At 46.2% G+C, this 16,050-nt stretch overlaps 2 protein-coding genes and 1 long non-coding RNA gene across 4 annotated transcripts; 2 read left to right on the top strand and 1 right to left on the bottom strand.

The window, feature by feature from the left end:
• Positions 1–2,564: 2,564 nt before the first annotated feature.
• On the top strand, positions 2,565–4,039 carry LOC112893310. The gene is made up of 2 exons (XM_025960562.1): positions 2,565–3,035; positions 3,145–4,039. The coding sequence occupies exons 1-2, from the start codon at positions 2,850–2,852 to the stop codon at positions 3,502–3,504; spliced, it is 546 nt and encodes a 181-aa protein (XP_025816347.1). The 5' UTR covers positions 2,565–2,849; the 3' UTR covers positions 3,505–4,039.
• Positions 3,794–6,888, bottom strand: LOC112893311. Its single transcript, XR_003228771.1, has 2 exons — positions 6,843–6,888; positions 3,794–6,097 (listed from the first exon to the last, which is right to left on the bottom strand). It is a non-coding gene; the product is annotated as an uncharacterized LOC112893311 (long non-coding RNA).
• Positions 6,889–9,142: 2,254 nt separating this feature from the next.
• LOC112893309 (potassium transporter 5) lies at positions 9,143–14,089 on the top strand. Of its 2 annotated transcripts, XM_025960560.1 has the most exons (9): positions 9,143–9,330; positions 9,695–9,917; positions 10,343–10,591; positions 10,893–10,943; positions 11,043–11,303; positions 11,446–11,498; positions 11,730–11,844; positions 11,933–12,187; positions 12,780–14,089. In XM_025960560.1, the coding sequence occupies exons 1-9, from the start codon at positions 9,172–9,174 to the stop codon at positions 13,739–13,741; spliced, it is 2,328 nt and encodes a 775-aa protein (XP_025816345.1). In that variant the 5' UTR covers positions 9,143–9,171; the 3' UTR covers positions 13,742–14,089. The 2 variants fall into 2 exon arrangements, with proteins under 2 accessions (XP_025816345.1, XP_025816346.1); XM_025960561.1 differs by lacking the exon at positions 11,043–11,303.
• Positions 14,090–16,050: the final 1,961 nt, after the last annotated feature.

Raw genomic sequence — 16,050 nt, 5'->3', positions numbered from 1 at the left:
CCGCCTCCCCGCCGCGGCGACCGGGCGGAAGCTCGCACCGGGCGCTGACAGCGGCCACCGCCAGCCTTGCCGGCGGCCATTAATCCGCAAGAACCAACATGCATCTACTGACTGCGACTGGTTGGAAACGAGCTGGGTATAAAGAAGGGAGGGGGTGCGAGCGGCGCGGCAGTACTACTGTGCATGTTGTGTTTGGTCAGTGGTCGGTTAGTTGAGGCGTTCAAGCATTCATTAATCGGCAGTGTTTGTGCCTGGGTGACAGACTGACAGTGTGACATGAACGATGCACCACCGCAACCACCAGATTCTCACCTGCTAATTTGTGCCGTCACTCACGCAAGCGATCGACTGGCAGAGTATCTTTCTCGTGCAGTTTTACTACTTGTAAACGTTTTGCACTGAGCTACCCTCTTCAGTCCCAATTCTCAATTCTAGCAGTAACATCACCAATTCATCATTGTTGGTTGAATATTTCCAAAGTCCAGACCCTTTGTGTTGCGTGAAAAAGGCCAGGCAATTCGCCATTCCATATGGGCCTCCAGCCCACACTGCACAAGGTACAAGTGATGGTGGGCAGCCCATCCATAGTCATAGATCCAACAGCAGCCTGCTTAACGCACAGGCCAACGCCTGAGAAGCCAGCAACGACCACCAGTCAGGAGACTAGCTATAGCTGAGGTTAGGTTAGGTTACTAAGGTTAGGTCAGGCTCAACCTCAAGCAATGATAAACCAGCACAGCTCACTCGCATGGTCCGGTCACATACTCACATGGGCGTCTCGTGCGCGGGCGGCTTGCTTACGGAAACAGGAAAGTGAAAAGGGGGGAAAAGTGGCAGCCTTCCATTCAATTCCCGGATGGGCCTCCGGCCCACACGCTTCGTACCGGAGCCGCGGTGGCACGCCTCCCAACCACCACCGCAGCACGAGATGGAGACCATCCACCGCCGATCCGACGGCCAAGGCCGTCTACGGCGGCAAGCCGGCAGGGCGTATTCATACGTAGCTGTAGACGAGGTCGGCTTGGGCGGGGTCAAGCACTCAACCTGACGGGCGGGTGGCAGTTTGGTCATTTTGCCTGGGAGGAGAAAAATCTGGCTTGTGCAAGTGCAGAGAGGGAGGGAGGGGACAGGACATGGTCGGTGCGTCGTGCGTGTCAGGACGGTGCTGGCCAAGATCTGGCTCCGCATCGCTGGGCGTGAGATCCAAGGTGCCCGCCTCGGGAACAAAGCTGCCATTTTTCAATTGCCCCTACAACCGGCAGATCTTTTAGTAAGGTAATTAAACGCTTGTTTTTCATTTCTGAACCGTTTTTCCACTCGCTGATAAGTCCTTTTGCGTTTTAAGGATTTTAAACAGATTCCCCCCACTTTTTGCTACAGTTTGCTCTGTCAAGAATTTTATCAGGATGATTCTCCACCTAAATGGAAATAATTATATTCTTAGATGAACAATCAAAATACAGGCTGCTCTGCATGTGAGCAACAAAAGGCATGAAATTTGTGGTCCGAGGTGAGTTTCGTTAATGTGGACAACAATTAGGTAGGAATATTATCCTTCTTATTTGTTGTTTACGCATGTTTACCATTGAGAATCAGATGCTTCTGTGACAAACTTATCAACAGGAGGCTCAAATAGTCAAATTGATAGCCACGGATTGGCGTTGCGATTCTTGCTTGGTTCTCATCTCCGGATGAGTTTTCATGGCAATTAAGGAAGATTGAGTAGCTCATATGACGTAAGGGACGATGAACACCTTTGATGGCTTGATCCAAGCTCAAACGAGGGTAATGGACTATCACAAAAAAGAAAAAAATTGGAAGTTGCTCGGTTATAGGGATAGTGGTAGCACAAGGCTACACCACCACCCGTGGCTTCAGATTATACTAGGATGGCGAATTTGCCATTGGTGGCTAAGGATTAGGGAAGCATAGGTGAAATCGAAACACAAGAACGTGAAAATGAAAAGTGAGCCACGCTGGATTTAAAAATGGAGATACTTATGCAATAGAGAAAGAGGGGCCAGATATTTCAAAGCTCTCCTCGTACTCTCTCTATTTTTATTTACATATAATATTAGATTTGTTCTAAATTAAATTTAATTAACTTTAACTAAATTTATAAAAATAATAATATTTACACTATCAAATTTGTTTATTTATTTTATTAAATTTATTATGAAATATATGTTGATAGTGCATATATTGATAGTATTTATGTATTTAATTAAAATTAGCTAACAATAAAACCAATCCGATATGGAGGGGGTAGTTGCTCATCACCCGTCGACCATCTCCAGGCTACGAAGGCGGATACGAGTGGTGCACGCATCACAAGCAACGATGGAGTCGTGACGGCCCACCCGATGATATTTTTCCTCGCTCCGGTACACATTTTTCCATTTGTTTAGCGAAGAGGCGGTGGACAGGGAGGAAAATATAAAAAAGCAAAAACGGCAGGGGGAAAAAGCGGCAGCTAAAAAAAGAGGGGCACGAGAGACGTGGTCCACCTGCCCACCCGGCGCCAACTCGGCGGTTGGTTGGTATATTTGTGGTGCCCCGGGGCGGTCAGCACCGCATTGCCGCCGCCTTCTCACCAGCCTCAAGAAAAGGGCAGGCGAGGCGAAGGCCAAGCCGTCCCCTCCCTCCTCCTCCGCCCGTTGCTTCAGTTCGTCCGCTGCGTTCCATTTCCTTGCCCCCATATCTAATCCTGGACCGACCTGCAAGCAGCAGCGAGAGGAGAGGAGGAGACGTAGATATATAGATAGCTAGGGAGACTCGTCGGAGCTCCTCCGGGAAAGAAATTTCTCCGTGGGAGAAGGGGTCAGATCTTTGAGAGGACCAGGAGGAGGATGCCTTCCAGAGCGATGAACCGGCTGTTCGTCGAGTCGTCGTCCTCGTCCGGCGGCGGCGGCTGCAGGGAGGCCGAGCCGGCCGCGGCGGTGCTCTGCGCCCCGAGGCCGCGCAGGGCCCATGTCCACCCCTGCAGCGCCGACCTCATCCTCGGCCCGCCGCCCTTCCTTCTCAGCAACAACAAGGTACTGGGTCAAATCCGCACCAACCCTTGTTCAAAAATCCCTCCTTTTGCCCCTTCATGTCCGTGTTCGTGTTCTCTGACAAAGATCTCCTTTTTCTCTGTCATCACAGAGCAAGGAGGGCGGCAAGACCAAGGCGCCGGAAGCGGACGGCGACAAGGACGGGGGCTGGGCGCTGTTCGGCGGATCGCCACCGGCGCGCGCGGACAACCCGCTCGTGCACGACCCCCACTTCCTGCTCAACCAGCGCCACCCCGCCGACTCGTCGCCATTGGAGCTCGGGATTTTTGACCACCAGAGCCGCAGCAACTACAGCCACCGCCCCACGTATATTAGCAGTAACAGCAGCAGCAGCAGCAACAGTTTTGCCCCGTCGTTCGCGCCGGCCGTGAGGATCCAGGGGTTCGACGTCGCCGCGTGCCGGAGCGCCCACCCCAACGGCGGCGGCCGCGTTCTGTCCGCCCGCGCGTGAGCGCGAGAGGCGGATGGCGGAGCTCCGGCAGCCGGGGCGCCGCCGAACCCAGGGGGAAGACCTCGAATCTTGTACAGTTTTCGCCGGCCGGCCGGCCGTCTTAGCTTACTACTACGCGTACGTGTGTTTTGTGGTATATACAGCAACGGTTTTTATTAACAGCAGATCAGATCAGAATAGGGAGGCGAGAGAGAGCGAGCGAGATCTCGTTAAGAAGAAGAGTAGATTGATGATCACCGATACACAGCAGGGGATGGTCAAAGGGAGAGAGGAATTTTTTTTCTTATAATTTTTCTCAGCAAGGTTTTCTCGTCTTGTGTTGTAAACTAGCATATCTTGTTCGTTGTTCGGGCGTCCGTCTTGTAGATATCAATCAATGTTCTAGTTGAGGAGTCCGTCCTGGGATGGTGATGAAAAAAAGAAGATGGCTTTTGCTTGCTTAAGCAAGCCGTGAAGCTACCGCCTCCATGTAACCATGGTTGTATGTATAAAGAACTGTGTACATAACATGATATGTAATCAAGAAGTCAAATCATTTATGAGCTGTTCATGTCTTCTTTCCTTTTTTTTTGTTGTTGTCTAAAAAAAAATCAGCTCGTGTTCATGCCATGCTAGCTTAATGATGGGCATCACGGGAAAGAATGGTGGGTGGCTGAACTGGCCGCCCCTCCCACGGGAAATTCGGAATCCGGCTGGTTGGTGCCGGAGCAAGCAAGTCGTTCCGTCCTGGACAGGCTGAGCTGTTCCGGCCTCCAAACCAACTAGATCTCCCTGTACCCCGCAGTACGAGTAGTAGTCATAGACAGTGGGATGGAATGGGATGGGACGGAAATCAGCGAGCGGCATGCCGGCAACCCCACCCCCGTCGCCGGTCGCCGCTGCCCGCACGCGCCGTTGACTGACCGCCTCCTCGCCGTTCCGATCCGAGCAGGCACGCCGCGCACACGACCGCGAGGAGAGAGTGGCGTGGTGGCCTCGGCTTCGACGGAGCTCCATCCATCCACCGCCGGACGGCGACCCGCCCTCGGCCTGCGACGCGCACGCCACCACGTCGCGCCGGCCGCGTCGCCGTCGGGTGGCGCGGCGCGCACACGCGGACGGCCAGACAGGCACTGGGAACCCCGGCCCAGCCGCAACCGCCTTTTCCCCGCGCTACGCCATGATTCACCGCGGGCGATCACGTGCCGGCCCACCCAAGGGTCGCTGTCGGCGGGGGGTCCCGCCCTCCGGATGCGCGACGATTCGCGGGATCCGAGGGTCGCATCCGCCGCGGCCGCGGACGAAGCTTCCCAGGAAGAAAGCTGCCTCGTGCCCAAACGGGAAGGGAAGCAAGGCAAAGGCAGAGGAGGCGACGCCCGGGTGACGGCGACGGCCGTCTCTCCGGCGACAGAATCAACCAAGCAAGCAAGTCGTGCGCGCTTGTCTCTGCCTGGTCGCCTTGTTCTTCTTGTTGGTTTTACCATCATGTTAGTGTCATGTCTGTCTGGAGCGCTTGGTTTTTTCTACTGCTCCAACCCAGTGTTTTGTTTAGTTTATTTAGTTTAGTTAAGTCCACCTGGTGAGTTTCTAAAGTCCTGATTCTACCTCGTTCTTGCCTCTACTATGTCAGCTGTATATGTGTTTGCCTTTCCTTTTCATTTCTTTAAGAAGAGACAAATCTGAATTACGGACAAACAAGGACAAATCTTGTTGTCAACTTAATCTGATGCAGAATCTAACACAGTGGTAGTATTGAACTGTTCAAGTATTGAAAGGTTGGGCCGGGTGTCAACAGCTACGATTATCCCCATTAGTCTGACCAGGCCATGATGGGCTTGACTATGCAGCTTTGTCGCTGGTGATTCAAAAGGCAGGAAATTAAAGGCGAGTTTGTGCTCGCGTGCACACTTGGGCCTTGTCCCACTAGTGTCCTGGACGGATGCATCCCCTGCTTCCGCTCCCCCCGATTCCTGTCGCCATCGCCTTCCATTTCCTGATTTCTTTTCTCTATTCGGCAGGCGAGAAACGAGGGCGTTCGTCCAGGGAGATAGGTTATCCATCGCCATTAAGTGTGGTGTGGCTGATAAATGATTGATGCTATCCACCAGACCTAATGTTACTGTACCATGATCTCGGCAATGATTTCCCTTTTTGTGAAAGCAGTTGAGTTCATGCACTGTAAATTTTATCCTAGACAAGGTCACTAAAGACTCTGCTGAATCTGTTTGGAAAGAAAAAAGAGAAGAGATTGTACTCCTAACTCTGCTAATAAGCCCCTTGTTATTAACCCCAAAATACTGTAGATGATAAATTCACTTCCTATTCGACTGCAAATCTACGCAGGCAAATATGCGATTAAGTATTTTAGAAATAATGCTAGCTCAATTGGAATTTAAAAATTTAAGTGTTCTCTTTGTTGTGTCTGTCCACCAAGTTAAAGCTTGAATTCGATTTATGCAGGTAAAGCTCAAATACCGTTACCCAGGATTTGGACTTTGACATGTCGCTGGGGCGTTCTCAACTTCCACATAACTGCTCCGTCATCATCACTCTCAGAATTGAACTGCTACCTGTATCATCATATAAGCAAAGCATTTTCAAATAATATGTGATCCTGCAAGAAATTGTTGGAGGTATCGCGTTAGCAATGCCGAGAAACTGTTTGTGTCCCAACGTCACACATATGATCTTTCTACCTTGACTATGACATGCTTATATATAAAGCAAACCAGAAACACTAAGCTTATCCCTTTGGATTGGAACTTCACATAGAAATTGCCTGCTTATCCAAGGAGCGTATATAATAAATAGAGGATACATGCAAAATAAGGTAGAATCGGCACTAAGCTACAGAGTACATGCACATCTGGCAATGGCAGGTGGAGTTTCATGTGGGATTAGTCAAATGCAGTCAAGCACAGCTCAGATGATCTGGTTGCCATCACCTTTAGCAGTTCAGCGTGCTTGGAATTGCCACGTGGGTGACCTAAGGAAGAGCGATTCACCTAAAGCGAAAACGAAATGGAATTGCTTTGTACAGGGGGAAAGAACAAAGCAGGAAACGAGCCCACTTGTAAAAGACAAGAGGCACCCTTCGGAAATTCCACTACAATTGCAGCATAATTCCTGAGGGGCCACTTGTGTACAACTAGTATTTAAATTCCATTTGTGACACCGAGAACGACATCCATAGACAACAAGGATATCAAGTGAAAGGTTGATCCAAATACTACACTCAAGGGAGTTCAATCACAAAATGACCAAATTCAGATCTGGAAAAGTCAAGATCATTATGAGCGGAAAAAAAGTTGAAATGTAACTTTTGCTATTGTCAAGTATTTTACAGGATTAAAACTGACCTTTTGCAGTCAGTCAGCTGGGAGTTTATCAAGAAGATGCCCACCAGAGCTGTCCTTACTCCTAACATCATACAGAATTCATATGATATGTTGTGTTTTTTTTTCCTTAAGAGAAACAAAAATTTCACAGCGTGTTAAAATTCTATGAGTGAAGACGTGAAAAGTTGGAGTTTTACAGTAAAGATTGCAATCACTGAGCAATGGAAAAAAGGAGAAGTTTATGTGCTATTGAAAAGCAAGGGTGTTGGCCACAAGTCAAAGGAAGCAAAAGCTACCCGCAAAAAAAAATGGAAGCAAAACCTGAAGGCCCAGTAAACTCCTCAGAAAATGGGCTTTCTAGCCCAGTAGTCCACTGGATTTGTTAAATCACCTAGCTGGCTACCATGTGCGCTTCCCTAGCAACAAGCCCACAACTGCTAATAGTCTTCATACCAAAACAGATACGGGATTAACCTTGGAATCCAACATTCAAATCCCAGCATGTGTTAATATGAGGTTAATTGGAAGAGCACATCTGACAAGAAAAACCTACTTTTCACTAGAGGAAGTAAAACTCCTGTCTCCACATACATGTTGCAGCCATGCCGCTGCTCTTTAAAGGAGAAGACGAACGGAAATTGGTCAAGGTTCAAGAAGGATGGCTGCAACTGGATCCAAAAGGAGACTGGATAACGGAGAGCATTTATGGCATCACTCGTACACACGACCAGCAGAAGGAACAACCCGTCAAAAGCAGGCGCCGAGCATGTCTAGCTAGCCTACGTACCGCTTCTTGATTTGTGCCAACCAAAGTAGATATCTTAGTCGGCAAGCAAGGAACTCCCCAGTTTGTCCAATCGTAGTTTTATTCCAGAGCAACATTGGGAAAATAAGGAGAAAGATGCCAAGGCATTCTCATCACCACAGCAAAGCCTTGTAACAGAATGCTGCATAGGCTGCCCTACCAAGTCATCTCTAATTCGTCAGTATAAGTTTTGCCAGAGCTCATCCAAGTACATCCTTTCTAAGCCCTGATTTTTTTAGAATGACAGCTAACACTAATCAGGAAAATTTCCACAGTAGAGCTCACAAAGGAATTATAGAAAGTAGACTGACAGCGTTAACATTATGGCGTTTACTAGTTCTTAATCCACTGGCCATGCCACATGTACTAAGAAAAGACTAAACTTGGAAAGTTCAACCGACACTAGAAGCAGCTTAGTTGGCAAGACTTACCTTCCAAATTGCGCACATGGTCAAAGATCTTGTCCCATCAGTCGCTGAGGCTGTCAATCCTTTCGAGGAATTCACATACATGGTTGTGGGTGGTATATTCCACATGCCACCAACACAAAGAGCTTTCCCTCAAACGGATCCTGCTCGAGAAAGGATAGTCAAGACCACGGTGCAGCCCAGCACGAAAGTGAGTTAAAACTACCAAGTTGCAAAGGAACACTAGGGCTCTGATATTTTCCAACTATAGCTGCTCATAGTATTGAAGATTCGAAGTCAATACTGTTGGCAGCCCCTTTTGGGCCGTTACACACTGTTCAAAGATCCCCTCTTCTTACGTATTGGTAATGAAAATACAAACTTGCATAAATGAATCTCTAAGTGCAAACAATAGGAAAGCGAAGTTCAGAATATATGATAGGCAGCTGTGAAGGGTTTTTGTGACAATTAGAATTTCAATTTCAGAGTTGTACTAAATATGTCTATATTCTATATGCGTTGAAAAACAATCATTATCGAAATTTTGAAATAGGCTTTGGACTTCTACAAAATTGATCCACATATCACTCAACATGATTTATTTATTTTTCTTTTAGTCTTATCGTCTAGCTAGCTACATAAGATTTTTTTTATTGTCAGTGAGTATATGTGTAAAACTGGACTGAAGTGCCTTGTTGCCGATGCTTATGGAAACTTTTAGTGCAACTCCACACATACTCGCGAGTGACAACAACTGCTGATGAAGAAAAGTCACCATGCCCTCCCACGCAGCCACGTTCCAGGCTTATGTAAACGCACATCACAAGTTTCATGGCTGCAGCATTGAATGAAGACTTTGGCAAGTGAAGCGAATGATAACAGCATCTGACTTCAACAGCACACAATGAGAAATCTGTTTGTTGCACGAGCATCCTGTCTATCCCAGAAGATGTTCATACTGGTCTTTGAAAAAGGAGAGAAAGCGCACGTTCATACTCTAGCATTGCAAGCCAGCACCTACGGGTGCAAGAAAGTAACTGCTTGGTATCATGTTTGGCCCCTCCCAGTACGCCTATAAAAGCCAACTTATGGAACATAGAACAAAAGGTCGGCCAGAGCAAGACTCCATACCTTGGAGATGGCTGAACCTCAGCACACAAGCAGCAATGGAGCTGCTCATGGTGATGCGGACCCACAATATGCATCAGAGAAAATGCCACCAAAGAGGTTACAGAGATTGGATTCACTGCATATGGAGGCTGGAAAGATCCCTGGTGGATCAACACATGCAGCCAAGGTATGTCCTCCAGTTACTCTTATTCAATTAGACAGCAAACCTTCTATTGCTTGAAGTTGCATAACTGCAAGGACATTTTTTTTTATTCTCATCAGTTTAAGAAAATTTTCTAAGTATATTTTCATATAAAGATACCATTTTGCACAAAACCGTGTAGATGATATAAGTTTAGTTTTGTAAAGCATGGTTCTGCTAACACCTGAAGTAATTATTGAACTATCATGTCCATCACCATCTTATGTATCACTTTAGCAGCTACTTAGTCATCTAAGGATTACATGATTAAAAGCGCGTGGTCTGCTTCTTCTTTTTTTTTTTTGAGGCAAACACATTCTGATTTGAAGTTTGCACTTTAATACCAAAGGCTGGCTGGGCAACCACACTACATTTGGCATTCCAGAGCATAGGTGTGGTTTATGGCGACATGGGGACTTCTCCTCTCTACGTTTTCTCCAGCACCTTTACAAACGGGATCAACAACACAGATGACCTCCTTGGAGTCATGTCTCTAATTATCTACACTGTGATTCTCCTTCCATTGATAAAATATTGTTTTATTGTCCTGCGAGCTAATGACAACGGTGATGGTAAGTAAATAAGCTCCATATGCCAATAAATCTTCTCAACGCAACTTCTAGTATGGCTACAGACAAGCATTTCTAAGAACTGGAGAAAAAATCCTTTTTTTTACCACTTACGAGCAATGTTTTTCTTAAAGAGAATGTTAAAAAAATATAGAAATGAATGGTCATGAAGGGCCAGAGGAGTGAAAATTTGATGAATCAACTAGACTTGAAGTATCTATCATAGTATCTTTTTGTTTCTTTTATTTTTTTTAAAAAACATAGTACGGTTACCCTTAATAGGGATATTAAACATAAGGATATATAAGTATGTCCGCGAGCATTAAGCAAAACAATTTGCTAAGAAAAATTTAAAAGCACCAAAGTCAAACATCATTATTTGTTTCATGGGAAAGGTTGACATGTATTATCAATTAATAATATTGCAGGAGGAACATTTGCACTTTATTCATTGATATCACGGTATGCTAGGATTAGCTTGATACCTAATCAGCAGGCTGAAGATGCCATGGTCTCTCGCTACAAGTTAGAGTCCCCCACAAATCGTATCAAGAGGGCTCATTGGATCAAGAACAAGATGGAAAACAGTCCAAAATTTAAGGTCATGCTTTTCCTAGTAACAATCCTGGCAACATCCATGGTAATTGGTGATGGCGTTCTAACCCCATGTATCTCAGGTGAGTTCAGTCTCCTTTCTGGTTTTGCTCATATCTTGTAAGAAATGTTGCATAAAACCGATAGTTGAATACAAGTGGACTCTTCAAATAAATAAATCATGATATCACTCTTATGAACTACTTCCCCACATGCACTAATGCTCAAAATGTCCTCTGAGTTCAAATATGAAAGAGGAAAACTGTCAATCAGAGAGCTATTATCCTGCTACTCTGACAGGCGATGCATGTTCATTGGCCAATATAATATATTCATAAGGATGATTGTTTTTCAAAAAGAAACCCATAAGTATTTCTTTTGCAGTGCTTAGTGCAGTTGGGGGGATCAAGCAAAAAGCAACAACCCTGACTCAAGGTACACCAATCTATGCATCATGCCAACGAGAGATACAACAGTTTATAACTTTACAATTTATGATGACAACTTAATCTGACATTTTTGACCAATCAACAGGACAGATTGCTGGCATTGCAATAGCCATTTTGATTGTCCTCTTTCTTGTTCAGCGCTTTGGCACAGACAAAGTTGGCTACACATTTGCCCCTATAATCTTGATATGGTTCATGTTAATTGCTGGTATTGGAGTTTATAATTTGACCAAACATGATACCAGTGTTCTGAAAGCATTCAATCCAAAATATATTGTAGAATATTTCAAAAGAAATGGAAAACAGGGATGGATTTCTCTTGGAGGGGTTATTTTATGCATTACAGGTACTTTTGCTCCCAGAGTCCATGACAGAGCTCTGCAACATACCCTGATCTCTACGAGATCACCTTAATATTTTGCTAGCAACAAAACATGTACAAATTTTATCAAAAGTTTTGTAATGAGCATTACATTTTTATAAAACAGGAACGGAAGCAATGTTTGCCGACCTTGGTCACTTCAATGTTAGAGCCGTTCAGGTAATAGAGCACTTCTCCCAAGTCTGAGCCATTGATTTTCTGAGTGCATGCACACAAAAACTGAGCCATGGAGGAAACGGATTCCCGCAAGCTGTTCTTGTGGAGAAAATACTCCTAAAAAGCAAAATACTATTTATCTTCTAAAAGAAATAGTTTGAAGCTTGAAATTCAAAATTGCTTTCTGTGTTGCTTCAGCTAGAACATTTATGACAAAGTTTAATTGCTCTGCAGATTGGCTTTTCAGCAGTTCTGTTCCCTTCAGTACTGCTGGCATACATTGGACAAGCAGCATATCTTCGTGTCTACCCGGAAAATGTTGCAAATACATTCTACAAATCAATTCCAGGTAAGAACGTATAATAATTAACTAAGGAATGGAATGGATTAGGGATTGAAGACTAAATCTAATATGAACTCATGAATTTTGTTGCCAGGTCCATTATATTGGCCAACATTTGTGGTGGCTGTAGCAGCTGCTATAATTGCAAGCCAAGCTATGATATCTGGTGCCTTTGCAATTATTGCTCAGTCCCAAGTTCTAGGTTGCTTTCCACGTGTTCGTGTGACCCACACGTCAACAAAGTATGAAGGACAAGTCTACATCCCAGAAATCAACTATGCATTGATGATTTTATGTGTAGCTGTTACAGCTATTTTCCAAACAACAGAAAAGATTGGCAATGCATATGGTAAATTCTCAACTCTAGACAAGTATCCCTCCCAACCCAACATATAAAGTAGGAAAATAATGAGATTAAATTACTGGGTTTCTATTTTTTCTTTGATAATTCTATTAATCGTCCATAACATGTATCAGTTGCTTGAAGTTATTTAACATCAAATGGACTTCAATCCTAAAAAGATGCTCTAAAGTTGCTCTCAACTTGATAGGCGCTCTCATATATCTGCCTTAGATTCTAAAAAAGTTTGTGAGCACTGATAGGTTATCATTCTATCAGTACTGAACGGCAAAAGCAGAACAAATGAAACCATTTAGCAAACATTATGGAGATTGCTAGCGATCTAGTATAGCGCCTAAGTAAGATGTGGTAGTGTGCGAATGAAGACAAATTGATTATATAAAAGAATAGTGCAATTTTCAATGGCATGGTGATCTGTCAGATTTTTGTTAGAGCAAGTAGGGGCATGATCTGCTAGCTTATCCTGATAATATAAGATAGCATACAAGAATGATGCATATTCCTAATGTCTTATTCAATCCACGAATTATCAGTTACACCTTATGTTTTCAGATATTCATACCATCATCATATTATGCAGGTATTGCTGTCGTTTTTGTGATGTTTATAACAACACTTCTAGTCACTTTAGTAATGGTTATGATATGGAAGACAAGTCTGCTATGGATTGCACTCTTTCCAGTAATATTTGGTGGAGCAGAGCTCATATACTTATCCTCAGCATTCTACAAGTTTACTCAAGGTGGCTACTTGCCGCTAGTTTTTGCAGCGATCTTAATGTTTATAATGGCCACGTGGCACTATGTCCATGTTCATCGGTACAACTATGAGCTCCAAAACAAAGTCTCAAGTAACTATGTGGCAGAATTGGCCTCAAGGCGAAATCTGGCCAGGTTGCCAGGAATAGGCTTTTTGTACTCCGAGCTTGTGCAAGGCATCCCACCCATACTTCCTCACTTGGTAGAAAAAGTACCTTCTATCCATTCAGTTCTTGTGGTTATCTCAATAAAGTACTTACCGATCAGCAAGATAGAAAAAAGCGAACGATTCCTGTTCCGATATGTGGAGCCAACAGATTACAGGGTATTCCGATGTGTGGTGCGCTATGGATACAATGATAAAGTAGAAGATCCAAGAGAATTCGAGGGCTTACTAATTGAACACTTGAAACAATTCATACATGAAGAATCATTCTACAGCCAAGGAGGAGATCATCTAACAGAAGAATTAGGAGACACAATAGAGCCTTCTGTCGGAGTTCAAGAGGCAAGATTGTCCAAAAGTTTTTCAGATAGAATCACAACTTCTCCACCAAATGGAAGCATTGATGAGATCCAAACAATACAGAAAGAGATGGAGGATGGTGTTGTGCATATGCTAGGAGAAACTAATGTGGTGGCAGAGCCAAATGCAGATTTCTTTAAGAAGATAATAGTTGACTACGCCTATAATTTCATGAGGAAGAACTTCAGGCAACCAGAGAAGATAACCTGTGTCCCTCATAACAGACTGTTACGGGTGGGAATGACATACGAGATCTAGAGCAATGCTAGACTTGGTAAAATACCATAATTTGGTAAAAAAAAAACACCCAGGCAGTTAGATACTTGACAACAGAGTAGATCTTTTTTCAGTATCAAGCAAGGAAAGGCAAATGCTAAATGGTACAGGCAAGTAACCAGCGTACCAGAGTGCACTTGAAAGGGGTTGAAGGTTATGCTTACAAATGGAGAAACTAGAAGAAAGCATGCATTGAACATTGTAATTGTGCTCCTAGTGGTATTGATCAATTGTTTTCTTTTGAAAACTAGTCTAAAGTGCATACTGCCACATGGCAAAATGGAGAATAACTAGTTCTTTTTTTGAAGTTAAATAATCGATTTAAGTATACTCTTACAGATTGTATGTGGTGTTATATTGTTACTTCGTTAGTCCTAAAAACAGATGCGGGCATATTCTTGCTAAAAACAGACGGGCCCAACTCTGTTTCTAAAAGCAGATGCGGACAAAACACGCATCAATATTGGCACTGATTCGAGGCTCCAAGTTGGCAGGCGATGGAACTAACTCGACCAACAGGATCAAACCATCTCACAAGTCCCGATCGAAAACAAACAAACATTAGCACGGTGACAAAACAGAGCGTCGAGACTCGACACGGGCATTTCATCAAACAGTTGAAGGGGAACAGATCGTACCTTGGCATCCCACCCCTCGGCTGATTCACTTGCTCGAGCGAACCATTGCTGCCTCGAATGGTACCCGATCCGCCACTTCGTTTCTGCGATTCAGCAGAGTGCGTGGCCAGCAGATCGTGTCAGAGTTCGGGTGCAAAAAAAAAGGAAGTAGAACAGGGGAAAACCGCGCTGAGAGAGACGAGCTGACCAGCGATGATCAGAGAAAGCTGCCGCCCGCGAAGGCGTGATCGAGAGACCGAAGCGATCGCCGCCGATTGCCGGGGAAGCGCGGTGGAGAGAGAAATTTGAAACTCGCGCCGCGCCTGCGAAAAGGCACCCTTAACCGCGGCGCAGGCCGCGGGCCGCGGGGGTCACGAAACGAAAATCTCGAAGTGCATTGATGATGTGGGCTTGGCCCGGAGGAGGTCCACGGGGCATGGGCGTCCTCTCTCCTTATCGGACTTCCGAGTCCGCTGCGCTGCGTGGTGCCGAGTTGCTGCTGCTGCTCGCCCGCTGCCATGGCGCCCGCGTAGAACAGGCCGGAAGCTGCAGCGGGAGGGCGGGACGAGGAGGGGTGGCGGTCTGCCGGATCGACTCGTCGGCGGATCCACTCGCTGTCCTCGTGGCCCAGCAGGGACGAAGGGCGGGAAGGACGGCGTTGGCGGGCGGGCGGTGGAGCCGACGAGAGACACAGAAACGAGCCGCCGGTCCAAACCAGGGTTATTTTTCAAAACAGGGGCCTATATGTAAAATATCGGATCGCGATTATCAACCGCGATCTAAAACAGGGGGTGTATGTAAAATACAGGGAGTTATATGTAAATATAAATCCAATAAAGGGTGTTATATAAATAATACCGGATCGCGACTATTAATCATGATCAAATTTAGGGGGCTCTTTGCAAAGATCCGGACCAATTTCCGGGGGGTACGCCATGGCCGCCGGCGATCTCCCATTGCTCCGCCGCCATACCTTCACGCGCGAGCCTCCGTCGAATTCACGCGAACCAAAGCATCCTCCGGCCCCGCGCACGCCTCCGCGTCCACTCACGGGGCTAGCCTGACCCCGCACAGATCCTCCCGAAGTCAACGGCGGTGCATCGAGGCGGCGGCGGCACCCGGCGCAGCATGTGAGATCCTCAGCTCCCGCCTCGTACTGCTCCAACCACACATCCGTAAGCTCCTGACGCGGAGCAGAGTGAGACGAAGAAGACGCGCGACATGCTCGGCGAGGGCTGCTGTGCTGGGTTCCGCTCCAGGCCATTCCGGCCGGCGCGCATTCGCAACGCAAAACCAAAGACCTCATCCGTCCCCGGAAGCCCACCCGTGGATGCCACCATCCAGGGTCGTTCTCGCTCGCTCGCGAGTGGGTGGGTGGCGTCGCCGGCCGCTGGCGAGAGTCCGCCGCGGCGGCAGCACGCCCATGCGAGGAGCAAGAGCAATGGAGCACAGAAGCGGCTGGGGCGGGGGCCGACGAGCTTCTCTACAGTTGTTCACGAGCCCTTGCTTGGGCCGTAAGCCCGTAACCGTCACACGACGGGCCTTTGCTTGAAGGAAATATGGCCCAATTCATCGTAATGCCCTGACGGTGATCGACGGTAGTAGCGGTTATCCCGACAGTGCTCTGCAGCCAGATTAGTAGCGGTGATCGATGTTTTATTATTTTTGCAGAAT

The sequence above is a fragment of the Panicum hallii genome, chromosome 5 (assembly GCF_002211085.1).
Source record: "Panicum hallii strain FIL2 chromosome 5, PHallii_v3.1, whole genome shotgun sequence".
NCBI lineage: Eukaryota > Viridiplantae > Streptophyta > Magnoliopsida > Poales > Poaceae > Panicum > Panicum hallii.
This window is presented reverse-complemented; position numbering and strand designations above follow the sequence as displayed.

Coding starts and splice junctions, on each gene's coding strand:
- LOC112893310 (XM_025960562.1), top strand. CDS start 2,850: ATGCCTTCCAGAGCGATGAACCGGCTGTTCGTCGAGTCGTCGTCCTCG. Junction 3,036..3,144: donor TCCTTCTCAGCAACAACAAG/GTACTGGGTCAA, acceptor CTGTCATCACAG/AGCAAGGAGGGCGGCAAGAC.
- LOC112893309 (XM_025960560.1), top strand. CDS start 9,172: ATGGCTGAACCTCAGCACACAAGCAGCAATGGAGCTGCTCATGGTGAT. Junction 9,918..10,342: donor AGCTAATGACAACGGTGATG/GTAAGTAAATAA, acceptor ATAATATTGCAG/GAGGAACATTTGCACTTTAT. Junction 12,188..12,779: donor AAAGATTGGCAATGCATATG/GTAAATTCTCAA, acceptor CATATTATGCAG/GTATTGCTGTCGTTTTTGTG.